This window comes from Carassius gibelio, chromosome A3 (assembly GCF_023724105.1).
Source record: "Carassius gibelio isolate Cgi1373 ecotype wild population from Czech Republic chromosome A3, carGib1.2-hapl.c, whole genome shotgun sequence".
NCBI lineage: Eukaryota > Metazoa > Chordata > Actinopteri > Cypriniformes > Cyprinidae > Carassius > Carassius gibelio.
Window position 1 is genome coordinate 10901640 of NC_068373.1, and position 23671 is coordinate 10925310.

General features: G+C 38.7%; 1 protein-coding gene across 1 annotated transcript in view; it reads right to left on the reverse strand.

The window, feature by feature from the left end:
- LOC127946503 (neurabin-2) overlaps positions 1-22033 on the reverse strand; it is a 35097-nt gene extending 13064 nt beyond the window's left edge. The window contains exons 1-2 of the mRNA XM_052543128.1: positions 21622-22033; positions 18654-20084 (exon numbers count right to left, since the gene is read on the reverse strand). Coding sequence (XP_052399088.1) covers positions 18654-20000 — 1347 coding nt within the window. The 5' untranslated portion in view covers positions 20001-20084; positions 21622-22033. The remainder of the gene's footprint in view (positions 1-18653; positions 20085-21621) is intronic.
- Between the last annotated feature and the right edge of the window lie 1638 nt (positions 22034-23671).

Below are 23671 nucleotides of genomic sequence, written 5' to 3' on the forward strand. Positions count from 1 at the left end.
GTGATTAATCCATTACTTGCCAATTTTTTTTTTACATGATGATAGATTTGAAAAGAGTTTCAAAACACATCCCAAGTTTAGAAATATATTTATTACGGTCATGTTGAAATCTGACTAGATTTTTCCTTCCACCATCCATCGTTGTTATTTAAAGTAGATCACAAAGTTAAACATTCATTCTGAAATAAATTCTGACTAATGACATAAACGTATTTCAAACAAGGCGAAGTTTTACGGATAAATGATTAAAAAAACCTCCCCTCCCCTCCCCTCGTTTCTTTTTTTTTTTCTGATCTGTTCCCATTCTACTGCAAATCATGATCATATCAAAAAATGCTGGTGGAAGAAATGTTGGGAGAGTAGCTCTAACACAAGCAGTAGTGATCATTCCCCAATCTATCTCTCTGGTGCTGCTCTCTTTTTCTTGGAAAACTTCAGAAAATTATGCACATAATAGTGGGGTACATGAGGACATAATGCAGCAAAATTGCAGGCATTTATTTTTCTTTTCATTTTTGTTTAGTCATTTTCAACTTCCTCATCCCACCCCATCCTACTGCGCTTGTGTCTTTCACAACCACTCACTTCCTCTTGTTTCATCTCCCTCTTTTCATCTACTCACCCTGTACATTATATTCTATCATTCCTTTCATTTCAAGGAACAGTTTAACCCAAAAATGAAAAGGTTTTCATTTACTACTTCCTTTTCTTTTGTGGAACTCAACAGTTTGCGCAGGTCTTTTAGATACGCAGACAGTTCACTGACAAAAATGACCTAAAACAAACAAACAAATAAACAAACAAAAAAACATAAAAAATTCTATGAGTGAATCATGAATGAATATCCCAAAAGAACTACCGTATTTTCCAGACTATAAGTTGCACTTTTTTTCATAGTGTGGATGGTCCTGCGACTTATAGTCAGGTGCGACTTATTTATCAAAATTAATTTGACATGAACCGAGAGAAATCAACCAACAGAAAACATTACCGTCTCCAGCCGCGAAAGGCAGTAGACGGTAATGTTTCTCTTGGTTCTAAATGAATGTGACTTATAGTCCAGTGCGACTTATAGTCCGAAAAATGCGGTACCTCAAAAAAGCTTTAATTACATAGCGGAGGGGGAGGGGCTACCAGACTCCGATTATGAATGACAAAATAACCTAATAATCCTACATTACATGGTTGAGTGCATAAGTACATACACAGCGTATAAGTGCAGTGTATAGAGCCTTACAGCTATTGAATATAGCGCATGAGTCATATTCACTTTGTTTACTGCCATTTTTGGATCTGAACAGCTATTGTCGCTATGAAGCGAATGGAAAGGACCAGAGAGAATATTCTTCAAATATCATCTTTTTTCACTCTACAGAAGAAATAAAGTCATTCAGGTTTGGAATGACAGGGAAATGAGTACGTTACCAATAAAGTATCTCTTTAATTTCTCAAAACACCAAATAAAATGGAATTGTACATGTTATAATTGAGGTCCAAGGTCACCAGCTCCAGCTTTAAACCCAGTCTACCTGCCATCTAGACCACCTAGATACAGCTACCATCAGGATTTTCCAGCACAGCTAGATTTAGTGTACCACATCACCGTTTTATTTCTCTCTCACACCTCCTCACGTCTCTTCTCTGGGTCACTCCTCCCGTCCTCAGATTGCTGCATCTCTCATCTCTCAGCAGGTCGGAGCATCCTCACTGTGAATGCCATAGGCCTGCTCACATGTCTCTGTCTCCATGGCAATGGCCCGGATTGGCGATTGTAGTTATGACGTTGTGTCACCCCCCCCCCCCCCCCCTCCACATTCTCTCCCTCCTCCTCCTCTCTCTTTATTCCTGTCTCCGTCTTGATGGTTGTGCAGTGCAAATGTATTTAATGATGACATCATGTCAACCTTGCCTGCATCACTGTATATGAAATTCCTGACTAAAGTTGAATAAGATAAAATGCCATAAATTGGAATTCTGGGATCTCTGGATTCCAGCACACAGATGTGGTCAATCCCTGTCTTGTAGGCCTGGTCAAACAGCGCATGCCAGGTGCCATCTGTCTTAGGCTAGGAGTCTGTTCCATCTTTCTGTCTCTTTTTGGTGTCTCCCTTTTCTGTACCTCTCTCTCAGACGGAATGTTGGACGGGACGACAGAAATTCACAGGCCAGATGTGTCTGAAACACATGCAACCTCTGTGAACTCCTTCCTCAGAGCAGAAGAGAGTTCATAGTCTTTGTAGACCTCAGTCAGAGTTCATGCCACGCTTAATTTGATGCAAAGGAAAACAAGGATTTGGCCGCATACCGGACGCACTAAATGGTTTGGGAAGTGATCAACTGAAATGAATCGTAACAGTGAATCCTTTAAATCAGGGATTTTGAAACTGGGGTCCAGGATTTTCCAGGTTTCTTGGGAGTCCAGACCCTCCCCCGAATAAATGGACAAATACATACAATGAAATACTACTAAAAAGTTTGTAGTAGACCAACTGAAACTTTATAAAACCAACTAAATAGATGGTAGATGTGTTAAATGGTGAGAAGCCTCTTCTAAGGTACACATTACCACTATGGTCTTGTGGCTCACTTCCCATCATTATTCTCACAATCAAAGACATTAGTGTCTAATGCCTTCTTGATGCACTATATGACACTAAAACAATAAATTACATGATGTGACAGATAATACTGCTAATATGAGCTCTAACCCGGACATGCATTTGCAGTGTGTGCATGTGGAATGCAGCTGGTTTGACTGTGTGTTTTTGGCTCACACCCTCTAAACTCTCACTTGTATACATGGGGACAGGGCAGTGTGTTAGCATTACATGCACACACATGCACACACACGCACACACACGCGCACACACACACACACACACACACACACACACACACACACACACACACACACACACACACACACACACACACACACACACACACACACACACACACACACACACACACACACACACACACAGTGAACCAAACCAAACCGAACTGTGAGCAATCAGAACCGTTACATAGTTTGTATGCACTTTTCTATTCCACTAGCTTATGTATTGCTCTTTTCCAAGTAAGCGACTGTGCTAACACCTTTCTCTCCGAACCACGGTGAACATCAGCCTCTCTATGCACAGTTTTGACACTCCTCCCCTGGTTGCCATGGAGATTGTCTTTATATGCAGACGGATACACACTCCACACACACTAATAACACACTCACAAACACGAACACAAGGTGACACCGGCACACACACGAGAAACCCTCAGCGCTCTGAAAGGAGGTGACAAATATTCTTAACAAACTGTGTTTGCCTAATAATCAAAGACCTCAAAATCACATGTGATTCAGGTGCAGGGTGGTCTACAGTATCCCCCCAAGACAGGTCAAGAAGAGTGAGAGAGAGAGAGAGAGAGAGAGAGAGAGAGACAGAGCACGCCAGCACAGAACAGCACTGAACGATTGCTTCGTTCCCTTCCAATTTAATATTCATCTAATGCAGATTAGCTCATCTGCATATAACAAAACCAGTGAGGTCCTTCTCTTGTAGATGTTTCATTAGTATTTAATCCTTTGTTGAATTTCCAATTTATGGCCATTTATGAAATATTCAGACTTATGAAACAGACATGTGCAAAGTTTTTAATATTTAAAGTCCTTTCCATCTAATGTTATAATAACACTAGTGACATAGTATGTACTGATGTTCCTGACCATCACAATAAAGGATGGTGGATAAAAACTGGCATATACCAGCATATACAGTAGCTTACTGCAAAGTATATCATGCCACAAAATGCTTATAGGTTTTTTTTCTGAAACAGCATGCAGTATGCAAAATCTTCAAACAGTAGTATGCTATACTGGTTATCGACTTGATGTTGTATATTAAGCAGATATCAGCTCAGGAATAAATACACTAATATTGTATTTTAATAATAACACTAATAATAATAAGAAGAAGAAAAATGGGTTACTTTTGGCTCATTTGGTAAATGTTTTTAATAAAACTATTAAATTAAAATTAAAATAGTTAATTAAAATAAAGCTAAATACAGAAGAGGATTACGGCCAAGCAAGAAAAAAAAAAACTCAAACCATCTCGAAATTGAAGTTGTTCAATTTCGAGGAAAAAAGTCAAGACAAAATGTTGAGATTAAACTCATTTAATTTAGAGAATAAAGTCATGTTTCGAGAAAAAAGTCGCTAAATTGTGAGAAAAATGTCAAAATAAAATGTACATCAGTAAATTCCTACAAAAAAAGTCTAGAATAAACACACTGGTGTCATGCTCGCTTCATCTCGTTGGACAGTGTTATTCAGTGTCTACAGTCGGGTGGGTCGGAGAGTAGTGTATGATACGATCATCTGGGTTCAAGTCCGTCTTTTGCCAAACTCACTTTTCTCATCACACACCGGTAAAGTGGAAATTAATTGCATAACGACTCCGAGTGTTTAGTAATAATGTATTAATTGGTAGGTTTAGTCTTACTACAGTAAATCGATTGTAAATATTAATTTGTGGATTGAAAAGTAGCCTATTCTTACTGCACTGCTGTCACACAGTGTTTCTCCTGTTTCTCAGTGTTGTTGAGAATGGCAGCGCAGTTTCATCTGCCTTTAAACTAGTCTAAATCACTGTGACATCTGTGGATTGTATAGGAGAGCTCTGCTTCTCACAGCGCTGTTTAGTGACTGAGACCTGCGAGTAAACACATTTGTTCTGAGCTCGCGCTGTGCTGTCTTTAGGCAGAACTAATAATGATCCATGCTGCATGCTTCACACGAATAACGCTCTTCCGCTTTCAGTGTGCTAAAGAAAATACAGCGCATATGAGAGAAAATAGCCATTCTATTTATGTTATGTTATTTATGCTATTAATACTTAGTTATTACTTAGTATATTTATACTTGGCAGATATTATTCTCAGTAGCGTTGTACATTAGCAGGATGCAATAATAAAATTAGGTTTTATTAACAATCATTTTATCTATTGAAATGATTAAATAGATGCTGTCTTATTGGGACCACAAAGCCCTCCCTATAGCCTGCCTACCACTTATTAATACATTATTATTAAACACTTGTAAAGCAATTTATTTCCACTTTTCTGATGTGATATCTGATGAGAAAAGGAAGAAGTCTCCAGTGCATTACTCTTCGACTGCAGACAGCGTCCAATGCAGACGCTAATTAACAGCGTCCAACTAGATCAAATGAATGTGTGAGTGTGTTTATTCTCAACTCTTTTCTTTAAAAATGTAACTGTTTTTTTTCCTTCGGAATCAACATTTTATTTTGACTTAGTAGTAGTGGCCGGGATAGATTTTAAATATCAGTTCCACTTGCAATCTAATCCTGTTTACATGAAATAAGCAGCTCCCGGACAGGTTTAAACTTATGGATCTGTTGCTATGACAGCAAATCCAGGATAAGCCTCGAAGAACCAAATAACCCAAGATCATGCCAAATCATCAACAATCAAATCCAGATAACTGAGTTAGCGATGTATGAAGAACGGGCCCCTGAAATTGTATTAACCTTTGTTTTATTTACAAGCAAATACGATTTTAGTCTTTCTAATTCAAAGTTTCAAGTTTAATTCAGTGTGTTACTTGGCATTTCTTTTTAAGTATTTGTGAAATTTTAAAGCAAAAACTGAAAACTGTTTAAAGTCATTTTTCTGTGTAGTTGGTAATAGTCAGCCAGTCAGGATCTTCAGGTGCGTTTGAAAATGAAAGGCTGGCATGTAAGAGCAGAGTTGTGGGTCTGTAATAAAAATGAGATACAGTGAGCAACCTCTCACTCATTTTTACCAAAAAAAAAAAAAATGTAACAAGCAAAGAAACAGGATGCCAACTTTCACAACAGGAAGTTGTTGATTACGATCGATGCTTCACCAAGCAGAGTAAAACACTACATAGTATTATAGAAGTGGCAAAGGAAGTCCACTAACACATAAACTATTAGCATCAACACCTTCATAAATTTCACCCTTGTTTAACTGTGACATTAAAATCTATCCGTGGTAAAACACTCATTTGTGTGCTATTGATCCTGAGAGGCATTAAAGGGAAGCCAATCAATCAACTAATCAATTGATTAATAAACCAATCTCTTACATCACTGCATAATGATCTGCCTGTCAATCCAAGTGTCGTTTTCCAGTTTGCTCAAAATGCACCATTTCAAACACAAACAATATTATTTAATTTTTTCCCCTCCATTTTCTTAATAAGGCGTAGCTTTTTATCCTCTACAGCATAAATGTCAAGTATCAACCAAAAAAAAACAAAAAAAAAAAACACCCACATCTAATGATCATTGAAATACACACATCCATTTTATCCATCTAGGAAAACAGACCCAGAACAAGTCTACAGCTCTCACCCTACCTCATCTCTGACTGAGTTTAGAATAACACACATTTATTTGAGAGAAAATGTGACAGTAGGCGCCTCCACAGCAAATGTAAGTACATTTTTCCATTTAGAGGTCATGTGTGAACAGGACTTGTTGTTGAAATGAATTTGGTTCGGCAATATGTCTGACTAAAGATCCTGTATCGGAGCAATGTGTGAAAAAAAATCCATAGTATTACACCGTTTACACACCAGACACAAGTGACGGGATGTGCCCAACATGACAATAAAAGTGATCATAAATAGTGATTCTGAATATACTGGATGCGTCATTGCGGTGCAAACAATCTAAGACTAATAGAGAATACTTTGTGTAAACCATGGAAAGTTGTTGCTTTTGAGGAAATGCTGTATCTTTGCCTGTAAAGTTTTTTTTTTCTTTGAGCAATAAGCTTTTTAATAGATGTGTTTGAAGGAGACTAACCACCCACAACAAGTTAAAATACTAAGAGAAGCACGGAGACACATTCTATTCAAAAATGTATCTTATGCAAAATAGCTTCTATTTTTAATTGCTTCTATTTTTATTAGATATTTTTATATTTGATCAACTTAAACTAAGCAAAGCTAATCAGAATAAAAATGCATTTTAAAATATATTTCTGCATGATAGCAGCAGACTCAGTGTCACATAATTCTTCTGAAATCATTCCAATTGATTTTTTTTATGCACGGGAAACATTTATCATTATGTTGAAAACAGTTGCACTGCTTAAATGTTTTGTAGAAACTGTGATATATATATATATATATATATATATATATTTTTTTTTTTTTTTTATGAATAGCAAGCTCAAAAGAACAGCATTTAATTGAAACTGTCTATTGAAACATTATAGAAGTCTTTACTGTCACTTTTGAACAATTTAATGCTAACAAGGATTTGTTCTTTTCTGACAAAAAACGGACTCTTACTGACCTCAAACTTTTGTACAGTAGTGTATTTATTTGCTGTATTAAAATGTGTGAAAACACGGTGGTTATAATAGATAACAGTCCTCTAATCCATCGCTTCTAATCCTTAAGAATCAACCTGTTGGTTTAATCTCTCTGAGCTGCTGTGAGCCCTGAGGACAACTGACCTCCGCTCAAATCACTGCTGTTTGCTCTGTGCAGTCTGTGACTGAGGCATTGTGGGTGAACGGACATGGACGAAGAGCTAAAAGTAACTTTGTTTAAATGGACTAAACATCTTACATCAGCCTAAAGTGTTTACATCACATCTTAACAAGACAAATTCAGCTTTTTTTGTTAAAATGCATGTACACATACACGTACTTGAAGCATAATGGGCTCTGATGATGTACAGACCTTGAAAATACTATCATTTACTCATCCTCGTGCCATTTCAAACCTGTATTTACATTATATTATTTCTTCTGTGGAACAACACTGGACCCCACTGGACTTTCATTGTATGGACAAAGATACTGGTTTGGAATGACATGAGGGTGAGTAAATGATTTTTGGTTGTATTATCCCTTTAAGAGTAGGGATTTTTTGTATACTAACCCAACACCATATTATATTATTATATTTAGGGCTTGAGCAATGCTTTGCGAGGATCCTATTGGAATTGCTCCATTTATTACACGAGAGTTTAGCAGTGTGATTAAAACTCAGCACATACTGTACTTGTTATTCATTGGGCAACTGGAGCTCACAGAGTCTGGGACAGTATCAGTGAAGGTCATTTGAGTAAAATAAACAGGCTCTACCAGATGAAGGAAAAACAATCCAGTCGCACACACCTTCAGGGCTTCCTGTCCAGGCCACAATAGCTGGTCCTGCTGCTACTAATACTACCTTAATATTGATTTATGGGCTGACCAGCTGTTCCAGCAGTTTCCAGTACAAACACACAAATGTGAGTAATTGTATTACAGTCTCTGGACACCAGGACTTGCTATTCAGAGCGCTGGAATGCAGTCTCTCGGGAGCGAATGACTTAAGCCTTTGTGATTAACTCAACGACAAGTTTTAACGGCTTGTGCATCAGTAACTGTAGCCAGTCTGTTTCAGGAACATCACAGCAAAAGGAGAAAGGGATACAGGCTGCATTTATGTTATTACTGTTGTTGTAGTTTTCTATTTTTTTAAATATATATTTTAAATCAAATGTATTCCTGTGATGGTAAAGCTGAATTTCCAGCAGCCATTATTCCAATCTTCAGTGCCATATGATCCTTTTTCTAATACGCTGATTTGATGATCCAGAAACACATCGCTATATTATCATCACTGTTTAAAATAGCCGCGCCGCTCAATATTTTTGTGGAAACTGAGATACATTTTCTTTGACTACTTGGAGGTTCAAAAGAACAGCATTTATTGGAAACTGAAATTAACAACTTTACATACATCTGTATTGTCACTTTTGGTCAATCCGATTCATTCTTGGTGAATTGCTGAAGTAATACATTAAGATCTTCCTGAACCAAGAACTTCAAACACTGATGTACATTCTTCTGTAGAACAAGAAAGGTTCTATGAAGAATACTCTGGCCACTCTTTTCCATATAATAAAAGTGGACGGGGATTATAAACTACAAACGCCATTACATAAGTAACAGACAGGAAGACGTTCACTTTTTGTGTCACACAGAAGAAAGTCTGTGGGTTTAGAAAACCATGAGCGTGGAGTAAATGAGGACTTTTTTTATTTGGTAAGCTTGCCTTTAACTACTGACAGCAGGTAAAGCTGGCGACTGTATCTGCAGTGGTGCTGTCAAGATGTGAGCACGACAAATGGGTTTAATAAGAAAACATAAAGGGCAAAGCAGCTCTCGATTTGTGCCTGCCTCCACTCCAAGCCCCTTCTCTGGGGCATTCAGGGAAACCCATCCAAGGATATGCTCTCAGAGCAAACAAAGCTGCCCAATATAGACACTGCAAACTGTCACACACACAAAAACAATGATAACATAGTAAAAAAAAATAAACAATGTTAATATAATCCCCACCCATGCTGACTACTGTGCTCCAGCGTATGGGCTGTACTGTACTTTCATGTCTCCGAGAGCTTAATAAAGAGAGTGTTAACAGAAAAAAGGCTGAGTGAGATAATGTGAGATGAAGAAGTGGAGAACAGAGGCTTCAGTGTGCCACATTTCTCTCTCTCCAGACGGCCAGCGCTCGAAGAAGACAGCTATAGAGAAACAGACAATGTGACAAGAAAGAACGAAAGAAAGAAATGAGTGCATAACAGACTCCCTGTGAGTTTTAAGGACATGACGTTCTGCTCTTCCACACAGAAGGAAAAAAAGATGCTTTCTGCCTTGGCTGGCATTTATTAAACAGGAACCTGAAAGTGGCTAAAGGTGCACTGTGGACCAAGAAAGACAAAGACTTTGACTCACAAGCAAGAACAAAAATAACTCCATCCCACACACCTCAGTCGAAACATGTTCAGAAGAATACTGCTTCTGTCTAGTTGATGTCCTCAAATCGGCTAGATCAGATACTGGTCAGAGAGCTCAGAGAGGGACACATTCCTGGCTGAAAACATCTGGGACGATTATGAGAAAATTACAGCTGAAATATGTATCAAACCAAATAGATTTGCTCCAGAGCTTCAGAGACCAAATCACTCAACAGCAAACACAAATGATTTAGTAAGCATGAGCGGTTATTACATTCATTATTGTATTGAGCTTGGTTATGTGCAGAATCTTTACATTAGGCAGAACAATGACTGCAGAGCTGTGACCTAGTGATTCAAGATTTGATCACCAATGCGTATATATATATACATACACAAAAAATAAACACTTGTAATAAGTGAGCTAACAAATCACTTCAGATTAAATGCGTTGCTAAATTCTTAGTTTGTGGCTAATTGGGTATTTGCAAAAATTAAAAAAAAATATTTTATGTGACAGCAATTTATTCTCAAACAGTTCTAGTCTAAAACAAAGATGATAGTATACTACATAAATAATACGGCATCACATTATTAGTCATTATTATAAACAAGATCTTTACAATGTATTTGATGTACATTGTAATGATGATTCATTTACCTTGTTTTACCTGAAATCTATTTAAAATTGTTTCTGTATATAAATATCGTAACATATCAATAAATAAATAAACACATTTGTAATTGATTTAAAGAAAGAAATAAATCTTGTTCTATTTCAGTAAACAAATACATCTACACATTTTCTCTTTTCTGCAGGAAGCATAAAACCAATTTTAAATTGTTTCTGCATATTGGTCATCATTGAATATGTCACTTAACAAAATAAATAAATATTTAAATAAAAAAATATTGTTCTCTCTTTTAGTAAACAAACAAACAAACCTTGGTTCATAATTTTCTCTTTTCAGCATTTCTCTGCTGCTCTAGCTTGTGCAAATCATGTTTATATTTAAAACTTGGCATTGTGTTCTGCAAATATTAGTCTTACAGAATAGAATAGAATAGAATGTATTGCCATTTGCTCAGGTACATTTTAATTCTTGCGCATTTCAAAGGGTCAATTTTTGTAGAAAAGGTAAAGAAAAAAAAAATCACGAATGAAAACCAGCTCGTGATGCACCTCAGTTGTAAGTCAATTAGGATAAAAGCTATTAGATAATTATTTCAATAAATAAAGGTAAACTGTCATTAGTACAGTACTGGGCATAACGATAAGAAAACAATAGACTAATGCTTGATTTCACTAAAAAATAAAGGCTTAGAGAAGACATTTCTATAATTTGCACAGTCCATCATTAGAATTATTATGCAAACTGATACCGCTTTTGCAGTGCAACTATGCCATTATTTGTCATTCAATAAAGCAATTTCTCCGGAAGCTAATGCATGTCTCATACCAAGACAATCCCACCGGTTTAATGGGAGAGGTTTTTAAGATGGCGAAGCTGATGCAGAATGCAGAGCTGTATTATAAAAAGATAAACATCACTAAATGGCTCGTAACATGAAAAGAGCAGCTGAATAACGGCTCGAAGCAAAAGACATCTGACAAGACAGAAGCACCTCTGATCTCCCCGTGTATCTACTCTGACTCTCCCCAGGAGCAAAAACAACCAACTACAAGCCACTGAGAAACACTAGAAATGATCAGTTAGACTACAGAGTCGATCAATGGAGGAAATGACAGCTTTTCCTTGATTTGACGCCACTGTTCATTGCTGCAGTAGACGGAGCAATGCTAATGATAATAAAACAATCAGAAACACCATCTTAAAACCTTTACAAAAGTACTAGAAACCAGCTTGAATCAACCAACAGGCTTAAATGATAAAACCTCCATCACAAAGTTTTTTGTCACTTCCAATGAAACGCACATCTGGATATTGGATAACCTTTAGTTTTTTTAATTAAAGTCAGACTTTAATATTGGCCATCAAGTCATATTTGCCAGACTGCTGCTAAACAAACATATATTTGACAGTGAGTTTAACCTTGTTAGTCGTTTTATACTGGGAAGCTTGTAAACATAAAGTCTGGGTTTGACCTGGAGGCATTTAAACACATCAATATCATAATCCACCATCCGAATCTGAAATTCAAAAGCAATTATGTTTGGAATATTATGATCCAGTCTTCAAAACAACAACAATGATATAAACGAGCTGCTTTGAAATTGTGATCCTTATCAGATTTCATACATTACCCTGCCTTTTTGAAGCCATTTTCATATGAAAATGTCAAATAATCATTCTCAAAATAGTTGACCTAGTCTGCTTAGCACTTAAGACCCTGTTTTTTCCCCCAGGAATCACTGCAAACTGTGTGAAATGCCAGACAAAAAAGATAGAGAGAGGAAAAAGGCATTCAAGAAAACGACGTACACTACCCTTATAAAGTAAAAGATAGCTACAAATAATCTTTTGTTAATGCTCTTCTATCCTTATCGAGAAAAACAACCAGAAAAAGGTTGTGCGGTGATATTTCTGTCTTTTTTTTTTCCCACGGTGAGTAATAAGGATGCCACAATACTCAATACAACATTGAAACGTTCGGTTCAATACGTGCTTGTGAATTGTGTTTATTTATCGGTTTTGTGTTTAAATAATTTCCATGAGCTCACGGGGTGAGTTGAGGAAGCGCGTCACTGCTTATAACATGCATTAAAAAAAGCAACACACGTCGAACATCCACTGTAATGACGTGTAATGAGAAGCGTTTCTAAACCCGTTGTCCACCAAAAGAGAACATTATATTCACTCCACAACATCAGTCGAATGTGAAAAATCTGTAAAAAAAAAGTCTATGCCAATTAGCAATGGATTACAAGTATTATTAATTACTACCGAGATGGCTTGAAGGACACAGACATAGTGTCAGAGTACATTGTCGCAGTTGATTGTTTATTGTCTTAATGTTTCATCATTCAAATCGTTTCTATCTTCTCTAGAAGCGACACGAATAAGACTTTCTGTTAAATAATCGCTGTTGTCAAAATCCCCTAGCCTACTCTGTAGTGAGCATTGAATGCATAAATCATACTGTTTGACATCTACCGTAAGTCAGAAGTAATCCAAAAATTATTCTTTATTAGTGTCATTGATATGTTTTTAGGATAATGCTGACATAAAGATGCTTTTGTGTTCCCTGCATGAACACAAGCCACCAGCCCAGGCCTTTCTCTGTTATGTGTAAGATTTTAAATGGTGTAGCTCATAAGAATATACTAATTATTCAACTTTGTGGGTTGGAGGGATTGTTCTTTTATGCTGGTTATATGGAGGGTGATTTTACCCCAATATCTCAATGCAGATGTGAATTGTTTCGTCATAACTCTATCTGTACTCCCTGACCACAACCATTGCTTATGAAGGAGATCCTCCTTCTGGACTCCTTGTATAGTAATCAAAGCTTGGTTTTGGAGATGACCAGCACAGAGACATCTTTAGGTCCATGTTCTTATGGCATATAAAGTCGACAGTATGCAGAAATCTCCATTCAATGTCCGTCAGGTGAGCTTTTCTATTTTCTTTCTTAAAAGGTTTCTATAAAGTTGTTGTACTTTATAGGAAGAAGAACTGAATACTAATCCTGTAATATTTCAATTTCTGCGATCAGGGAGTGGTGGTGAGCAGTTTGAGACAGAGGGGTAAGTGTACTAGTTTCTGTACACCTCAGTGTGTTGTATCATTCATGAAGTCCCTTCCCTTGCCAATGAAAATAACTGACCGTACTAAGGCAACACAGCACAGATGAAAAATGCTAAATGCATAGTCATAAGACATCAATGAATCATGCCTTGTCATTGCTTTCATAATCACCACAGTAAATGTTTTTAATGTCAAATGGTTTATCCATAATGTGAGACTTTTTTGTGGTTATATAGAAGAGACACTTTTAATTTCGTTGTAAAAAGCTAAACGTGTGAAATAATTCTTGGCTGTTTGCGGTGTGATCAATTCTTTCTCTGGTAGTCCATTTTCTGTGCTCTAGTTTTTGATAAAAATCTGTCCCTTCATGAAGGCTGAGGAAAAATTTCTGCGAGGACCATGGGAAACATGGTCAAACATCAGATCCTGCACTTATTTACATATATTTTTTTTTTCTACAACTATCCAATTTTTGCTTTTTGTGGGGGCATTTTGACAGCAGGAGAGTCATCCATGTTCACGTTTTGAATAAGTGCTGTTAATAAATAATATTGTTACTTCATACCAAAAAAAGTTGAATGGCCCTTGGAATTTTAGAAAGGGATAAACTGTGTCTGTCTTCAACACATATGCAAAGAAAAAAGTCACACAAAAAAACACTCTGATGTGCCAAGCCATCAGAACCAAACTGAACCGAAAACCGTGGTAAAACAACTGAGGTATGAACCGTGGGCTAAGTGTATTGTTGCATCCTTAGTGAGTACGCCTGAGGTCTGAGTGTGTGCATTACTCCAGCAAGCCATTGACTGAGAGGACGGGCACGGAGAACTATTTAACAAAATGAGGTCATACATCAATCAATAACCTCACCAAAAGCCAGCCAAAGGACTGAACCAGCCCTGCTTGTTAGTATATTAAACAACTGGCCTAATAATGTCTCTGTCTTTTTCAATCAATGTACACCACTGGATCACAACATATCAGCGTTCTAATCGGAAGGTTGGAGGTTGTAGTTCAGGCAAACTAACAGGCTTGTTTGGCAACCTCATGGCTAAAAGCAGGGTTATTCCTATTGGATTAAACAGACAAATGACCAATGTAACAATGAAAATATAGATTTGAAGTTGTATTTGAGATTTGAGTTATATAGCTAAAATTGAACTTAGTACTTAGTACTTAGTAACTGAATTTAATTTTTCAACTAAAATAAAACTATTACAAATATTTTTGTTAACAGAAATTAAGCTGACATAAAATAATATTGGGAAACCCCAAAAAATAAAAATAAAATTGAAAATACAAAAATAATACCTAATTCTATAGATTTGACTACTATTATTAAATACTGTAATAGTACATAAATAAAAAATAAATAAAAAAAGGTAATAAAAAAAAAAATTTTTTGGGGGGTAAACAGCAATTTTTGGTAATTTGATTAAAAATGTTTAATTTAAGAAATAAAGCATAATTGTAACCGGTGATTATAAGCAAAAATTTAAAAATTGTTTTCTGTACTGTATATCACTAAAAAACGCAAGAAAAATCATATTCAGTAATTTTATTAATATGCACAAAATAATATGCACCCTAAAAATAATTACTAAATCGTTATTTACTGATGCTCAAATTCTACAACTAACAAATATATCATAAATATCTGGCATATCGACCAGCCCTACCGACTACCCAGCAGTCCTTGACGACATTCTTCAGATACGTTAAATCTGAATGAATGATGCATCATTAATGTCGCTGAAGAATAAAAGTGGGCTGTTAAGCTATGATGGTATGCTAGATTAGTTTTCATTAGAGGCATAGCTTGGCTATGAGGCAACCAACCAGATGCATCCACTGGTGTCAGCTCTTCATAAATAAAATAAAAAATAAAATCTGCACTGTCCCTTTAAGGCAGAATTTCCTTTTTTTTGTCAGTTTCCTGTTGCAGCCTGATAACGGGCCTCATTCGGCAACGCAATGACACCCCACAGCACTACTATTCCCTGTGTTATTGCCTGGAATCAGTGCTACCTTGATCCAGAGAAAGCTCCATCACCACCTGTAGTGCAGAGAGAGAGTAAGACTTTCTGGATTATGTGAAAGTGGAGAGAACACTACTATTTTTAGCAGCAGGAATGGAGGTTGTGAGCTGCTAGAGCACACATATGCCAGCTGAGACAATCAGACAGGGTCCAAATACAACGGTTTATCGAGGCTGTGAAACAGCAAGGTGTAAGTGTAATGTTATGCTATATGGTGGATGCTGTTCTGCCATATTTTCTTCATGGAAAAATGACCTATATGCATCAAAGTAGGTAGTGGCAATCTAGAATATTAAGTGTCTAGAGTCTAGACAACATTAATATCACTTCCTCTGTGCTGTTTTTTCCTCCAGTCTACCTCAAGTTAAGTAAAACTTTCATTTTGCATGCTGTTTTAGGATCTGATCATCACATCTAAACCCGGAGCTTCTCTCTTCTGAGCAAACCAAGTCTGAGATCAGCTCTGAGAGTCAACTTCTACCAACGGTCCAGCATTAACCTCCTCTGAAATTGCTGTAGTTTTTCCTGTGTTTGAGAGCATAAGAGGGTTTTTCCACGCCTGTCTGGACTCACAAAGCACCTAGTAATAAGTCTGCTCTATAAACTAGATGTGAATGCTAAATCATCGACGAGAATCCAGATGGTGCAATGAATATTAATGAAAGCAAACATGCAACAACATTAGCATGTAAACAACAGCAGATATGGTTTCACAAAGAGTCTTTCTTTTCTTTCCTCCACAACCAACCCAAATTTACACAGTTTAAATACTAAATACCAGGGATGGGCAAACTTTGTCCAGGAGGGCCACTGTCACTGTTCAATCCACAGCAAAGTGTCGTGGTGTTTTGGATGCAAAAGCATGTTAGAAAGCAAAAAACCCAACTTTGCTCTTTGTTGACCACATGCATGAACAGTTTGAAACGATGAGGCTCTGATAGTGTTGATTATTATGTGAATGTGCCACTGTCTGAAGAATAGAAATTCAGTTGTGAAAGTCACCAAAACACAGAGGAACACAACCATGTGACTCTCATACAGAGGACACTGTGCACCACCTGACCAACCATGCTGTCTGTTAATTCAAACTAAAAACATTCAGTGAGAGATCGCTCTTAAACCAGCAGAAGTTAGCCGTCAGCAGCTGGAGAGGGCCAGTGACATGCGTGTGCTGTATCAAAGTGCTGACAGTGCTCAGAGGTGACTCTGCAAGCAGTGAAGCAGTCCTCCCTTCATTAGAGAACCCTTATCTGAACACTGGATGAGACACAGGCATCTACCACTTCAGCGTCACGCCAATAACAAACAAAGGCAGCGTATATGTTCCATTCAAAGGGCATTAAAGTGAGCGAGACGTGAATTTTAATTGTCTTTAATTACAGAGGTATGTCACACTTCACACATCTCTAGTAGGTTTCGTCTGTGTGTGAAGACGCTGCTAGCCATGGCGGGCCTAGTTCTTATCTACCTCAGGGATCCAAAACTTTCTTTGTCAGCTGAATCCCTTTGACATAAACTATTACCCAGAAATACCCTATGAAATTTAAAGTTAATATTTCAATAACTGAAAAACACATTTGCTTGTTCATAACGCTCTGATGTTTATTTATGGTAACATGTAGGTAGGGTAAAAAATAATGAATATTTGATCTATTTTTAATATGTATAAAATTATTTATTTTAATTTGATATGGGTTAATTATTAGCTTTATCAACTCCCCTGCAGTTCCCTAAAAACGGATCCAATGCAACAAAACTCATACATTTTATCAGTGGCAAGAGTGCTTTTTGGTGGCCACTCTATGTACGAAAACAAGTCATGCACATCCTTATTATACACAATAAACAGTTATACACAATACTTGTCTTCATAGCATTTGGTCCTTTTAGTTCATTAAACTTCCTACTGTTTTACAAAAAACAGCTCATGACCCTGACATTTACATACAAACACACTCACACACTTCCACTGCTACAACAGGCCTCTCTCTATACCTTGAACAGAGATCGAGGATCAGAAGTGGTCTACTGACACCAAAGCGGAAAAGACTAATGAGGCTGTGATCAAAGGATGCAAGAGCTTTTTGTCAATCTGAACTTGGCTCATGGTGGGCTGATGTTCATGCCAGATTTTTATTGAATGTCAGTAATGAAAAGGTCAACATGCAGTGAAAAAGTATTGCTACTGCTAATATTTTTGATGTGATTTAACGTATGCTACCTTTTTTCTAGGAACAGAAAGAGACCAGGTCAGCCACAGTTTATTAACACAGGGCAAACCCCCTGGTATCACATCCCCTTGATCTCAGTGAGATTACACAGTGTTCACTTAAGATACAGCATGCCTTTGGTATGCCTCCATTGGGAGCTGGCAACTCTCATGCTGTGAATCCAGGACCTGCAGAGCAAAGTGTCGTGCTGTTTTGGATGCGAAAGCATGTTTGAAAGCAAAAAACCCAACTTTGCTCTTTGTTGACCACATGCATGAACAGTTTGAAACGACGTCGCTCTGATAGTGTTGATTATTATGTGAATGTGCCACTGTCTGAAGAATAGAAATTCAGTTGTGAAAGTCACCAAAACACAGAGGAACACAACCATGTGACTCTCATACAGAGGACACTGTGCACCACCTGACCAACCATGCTGTCTGTTTATTCAAACTAAAAACATTCAGCGAGAGATCGCTCTTAAACCAGCAGAAGTTAGCCGTCAGCAGCTGGAGAGGGCCAGTGACATGCGTGTGCTGTATCAAAGTGCTGACAGTGCTCAGAGGTGACTCTGCAAGCAGTGAAGCAGTCCTCCCTTCATTAGAGAACCCTTATCTGAACACTGGATGAGACACAGGCATCTACCACTTCAGCGTCACGCCAATAACAAACACACTTTTATGCACAATTCCCCAAAGAAATGCAATCTTCAAAGACTGGTTCCTAATTTCTTATGCCTGTGGGCATCCAAACCCTTCCCATCCATACTTAAATACAAAGTGTTGGCTACAACCTACTAATAATTTATTCCAGCAAACCCAATATTGAAACTGTGCCCACAGCTTTTAAGACACAGTACACAGTTTCTTTCTGTCCTTGCTTTCACATGTTTTAGGAACTTACCTTGATGGCGTTTGTACTGAAGCGGATCTTCCTGCTGGGGGGCGGTTCGTCTTCTGTAGGCAGCCCAGGGATTTCCGAACAGCTGGATTCTGGTTCGTAAGCATCATCGTCCTCAGCCTCCTCATCTTCATCCAGCTGACTCCCACCAGAGTCCTCTCCGATCCCGCTGTACGCGCTGACGTCCACCAGGTCTGCTTCGGAGATATCCTCTCTGTGGGGTTCCTCCTCGGCGCAGGCCTGTCCGATTTCCTGCTTTTGTTCTGAGAGCTCATGGCTGTTGGTGGCCTCTCCATTTTCCAGAGAGGCGTGGACATCCGCCTGTACCAGTCTGCTCCCTGCATCCGGTGCTCCTGGTGCTGCACGCTCCTCTGGTTTGGAAGCCTTGCCTGATGCATTATGGATCTCTTCTGACCTGGACATACTGAAATCCGTACCAGCATTGCCAGACGCCATACCCACGGATGATTTGCTTTTGGGTCCATCAGCTTGGAAGCTTGCAGGTGCAGCCTCTTGGTCTTTGCACTGAGCTTCCTCTCCTTGATTCTCTGTCGGAGGGGAGACTCGACCCTGTCTAGTGACAATTGTGGAGCTGATTCCTTCCACTTTGCCTGGGGTCGAGCTCACCCCGTCAGAAGGCAGCGGGGAGGTTGAGGACGGTCGGTGAAGGTTGTTGCGCTGGTCTGCTCGTTCAAACACTGCGCTCAGTTGGCTGACTGTAGGGGACACTGCATCTGCACGACTGTCCACCGTGTCCAGTCTGTCTAGTGACTCCGTGCTGCCATTGAAGCGCACCAGCACATCCAAACGGCTGTCTTGGAAGCCAGATGCCCGCTCTTTCTTCAACAGGATTCGATTAGTCGCAGCCTGCTTCTCTTGCAGGTGGCGCTGCTCAAATATCTTCCGTGTCTCCTGTAGCTTGGAGAAGCCTGAGCTCGGTCCACGGGAGCTGCCACCGTCGGTCTTTCCATCAAAGCGGCTAACTCGCTCTGACACAGTCCCGCCGAGTTTGAGCAGCGCGCTGTGATTCACGTTCTCATTCAGACTGCTCGCTCTGGGGAGGGAGAGTCGGATGGACTGGTCTTTGGGCTTCGACGGATCCTCTTCATCCCCAGGGGAACCCATCTGCATGAACATATTCTTGATGCGGTGCACATTGGAGCCGTACCTGCGGCCCCGGCCCAGTGGTCGAGGTTTCCCATCCTCCCCGTTAGCAGCACTGGAATCTTTTACCGGCTTGAGAGATTGAATTCCAGCTTCATAGGTGTTTCTGTGCGGCGATGCGCTTCTTGCTACGAGGGTGGTGCCAGTGCTTGCGCTGGCTGCAGATGAGGGTTCAGTCTTCATCATGGTTAATCAAACAGCAGTAAAGACGAGCAGAAACAGCATAGCCCTCTGCTTCTCCTCCTTACTGCATGAATAAGAAGTGGCAGCCTTCAGGATCAGTCCATATTATCAGCCGCAAAACAGAGAAAAGGACAAAGGATGAATAAGACAGAAATATTTGCTGAATTATATCTGCTGAATTATCAGAAAAAAGAATGCACACATGAGGTGTTGTGTGTAAATTACCTGAATCAGTGCATTTAAATGGAAAACATTTAACCAAGTGGCATTCGCAGACAAATCAGTTTTGTTCATACATAAAACCAGTTCACTAAGAAAGACATTAAATGAGACATCATTTTATATTTTGCATCTAATGCAATGGAATGTATTTATTTTTAAGTGTAGCCTATGTACTGCATAAATACTTTTGACAGCTCATTTACAAATCAACTAAAAACAGCAACTATATAGGGCAAATGTCTACATGTTTAGTAACCTAATATGGTTATTGAGCATTGACTGACAGCGCTGCCATTGCTAAACAGATGCCCCAGGGTCATAAAGCCAGAAAAGCTGCATTCTCAGATGCCTCTTACTTTTACAGTTCACCTAAAATTACACTAAAACAATAGTAAATAAAGATGCAAGGCCAATTTTTTTATCTACAACCTTTAAAGAAAAAAAATGTAGGCTTACATAAAAATCACAACAATATTAAAAACTACAAAGGAAACGGTTTACGCAGTGATGCAAAACACTTCCGTAATGATTCAAATTTCCTTGAGATGTACTTTGAGGTGTAGTCTACATCTCACATAACAGTCTTCATAGCTTTTTAAACACAAAACATTCATTCTGGCAGACAAAGGTATTTAAATGAGGCTGATAGCTGTGCTTTGGTACATGGGAGCTTGTTTCTAGACGGTCTCAGGTGATCATTAGCTGGCAGACCATCGTCAAAAAAGCCTCTTAAGATGACCAAGCTGGTTTTAAATCATAGTAGCTGTTTAAAAATCAGCAAGAAAATTAACTACAGTCCAACCACCATGTTACAAAACACAGCTCCCAGCTTAAACTGGATCTCTCTAGAAACAAATTGATCTTTCTGTCAGATAAAGGAAGTCCGATCATGAACGAAACCGTGAACAGAGTCACAGGAACTTGAGACAACTTTAAGTAATTTGATATATTAAATGGTGCTTGAATTCTTGGGAAATACCACGCATACTGGCATGGACAAGCAGGCTTTGTTGTGATCCCATGCTGCTGCTGCCAGTGGATTATTTATCTCGGCAGCATACATCAACCAGCGCAACATCAGCTGTCGTTTTAATTCCGCTTTGCATCGAGAAATGCAAGACAGACAATATCGCTAATTAAAATCGGAAACTGTAAGATATATGTTTTCTGTGCCGCCAGTTGTGTTAAAGGAGTGTGAACAGACTGAAGCTGCAGCCTGTCAAACCTCACACTAGGACCCTGCGGCGCGAGCGGCCCGCTCTCTGCACTGATGCCTCGACACAGAGACGTCGCTTCCTGCATCCTCCACCGTCCAAATAACGGTTCCACCGTTACAATCGAATGGAAATTAGGAAAAGCGCGACATACACCGTGTCACGCTCTCCTCAGAAACGGGACATACCTTGTTTCTCGTGCTCATCGAAGACTCCGTCCTTTAATCAACGAAAAAGTCCTTCCGTTCGCAAATCCATTGTGTCCACGAGCCGTTTCCACTCTCTTGATTTCCCCCCACGAGCTTGTGACGCGCCTGCCTGCCTGCGCGCTCGCGCTCGCGCTCGCGCTCTCTCTCTCTCGCTTTCTGTCTACCTCTCTCTCTCTCACTAGGACACAGCAGCCTCGCATATTATTTTAACCCTTCAAGCACAACAAAATATATACATATACAGTGGCAAAACTGAACAGTAGATTTCCACAGTAGTAGCATAAAAAGTAGCAGCGGCGTAAGCTGGTAGAAATAAATAAATAAATAAATATAATGTGTACATTAATTCTCGAAATAATAATTAATACGTAAAACACTTTACTGTAGCTACTATTGTTGTAAAGTAAACTCCAGTACTGCAAGTTTGAGATATTTTATAAAGCATACCATATTTAGGCTACATTTCCCCCCCGATTTTATAAACTAGTGATATAATGTCAATATAGAGATTTGTTTTGTACGCCTTTTTCATTTTTCTCTTCATTTACTTCAGATTTATTGTCTCTGTTTTGAATTGCTGTATGGTAATATTGAGACTAATCATTTGTAGGCTATCTATCTATGTACACTTCTTAAAATTGGGCATATATGTGAATTCATCCCATTTTATTTAATTTTAACTGTACTTTGTCGTTTCCATTTTATAGAATATCTTAAGCCGCCTTGTTTTATTTACTTATTAATTTTTTTCGGTAGCTTTAATAATGTAAATAGCCTACTGACAATCCTGCCAGTACAGCTTTGGTGATTGATAGATAGATAGATAGATAGATAGATAGATAGATAGATGGATGGATGGATGGATGGATGGATGGATGGATGGATGGATGGATGGATGGATGGATGGATGGATGGATGGATGGATGGATATGATTCTCAAAAGGTAATTAAAAAAACACAAGCTACCTACTGAAACATTATGGCCAGAGCGTTCAATAAAACTCAAATCTGTAAATAAACACGTTTAATACAGCAGTCAGCGATCTACTCGGCTAAACTCTTGTCTAGTCGGTTTTTACTCCACGTGTCAATCTCTTATTCAAACCACTGCAATGCGTGAAGACCTAGACACACTGACCCATTTGAGCGAGATTTGAGCCTCTGGTGTGTAGAGGGCGACATCGTGTGGCGAGTCTTAGAAGTTCAGACTGTCCCTAACCATTGAACAGACTGTAGCCAGGACAGCGGTGCGGAATCCCACACCCTGGGGTGTCTTTGTTACCCTTCCAATCTGTGATTGTGGAAACCGTGTCTGTGGGCACTCAATATGGACTGGAGATGAAGCGAGACAACCTTTTCAGCTCCATTCGCATTGCAATTTGACATGCTGGAGCAAATAATTTTGAATGAAGGGATAAAGGAGATTTTTCCTGAGCCTATGATGTAGCACACTGCAGGTACAAAAGATAGACAGATAGTGTGTGACAATCATGTTTGTAGAATAGGAATCTGGTTCAGGGGCTGTGAGCTGGCTAACAAACATTAATCTGACTATTATTATTGTATTATTATTAAATATTTTAGATTACAAATGACCCACATTGCCAGTTTAAGTTTGTAGATTATAAACTCACCTTAAAAACCCAGATTTGTAACTGAAACGGTAGAAAAATAGTTATTATTTTTATGTAATAATTGTAGTTATATTATACTGGATAGCAGTTGCTACAGTAAAGGTTAATTTAATGTTATACCACATAAAGAAGTTCATTTAAACAGTGGCACTCTCTCACGTTCCTGGTGACTGCAGAACAGTGGGAGCAGATGACTTCCCTTGGGACTCAGAACAGCTGAACACTGCACTTCCAATCTCATCGCTAACATCTGTGTGGTTGCAGCAGCAACACTTGCATACTGCCTGCCACGGTGACCCAAATTTCCTCTGATATTAATCTCACTACTCACAAAGCACACACAGACTCCCCTGCGCTGGGCTTTAATGCAGGGATGCTCGGTGAAACAGGATCAC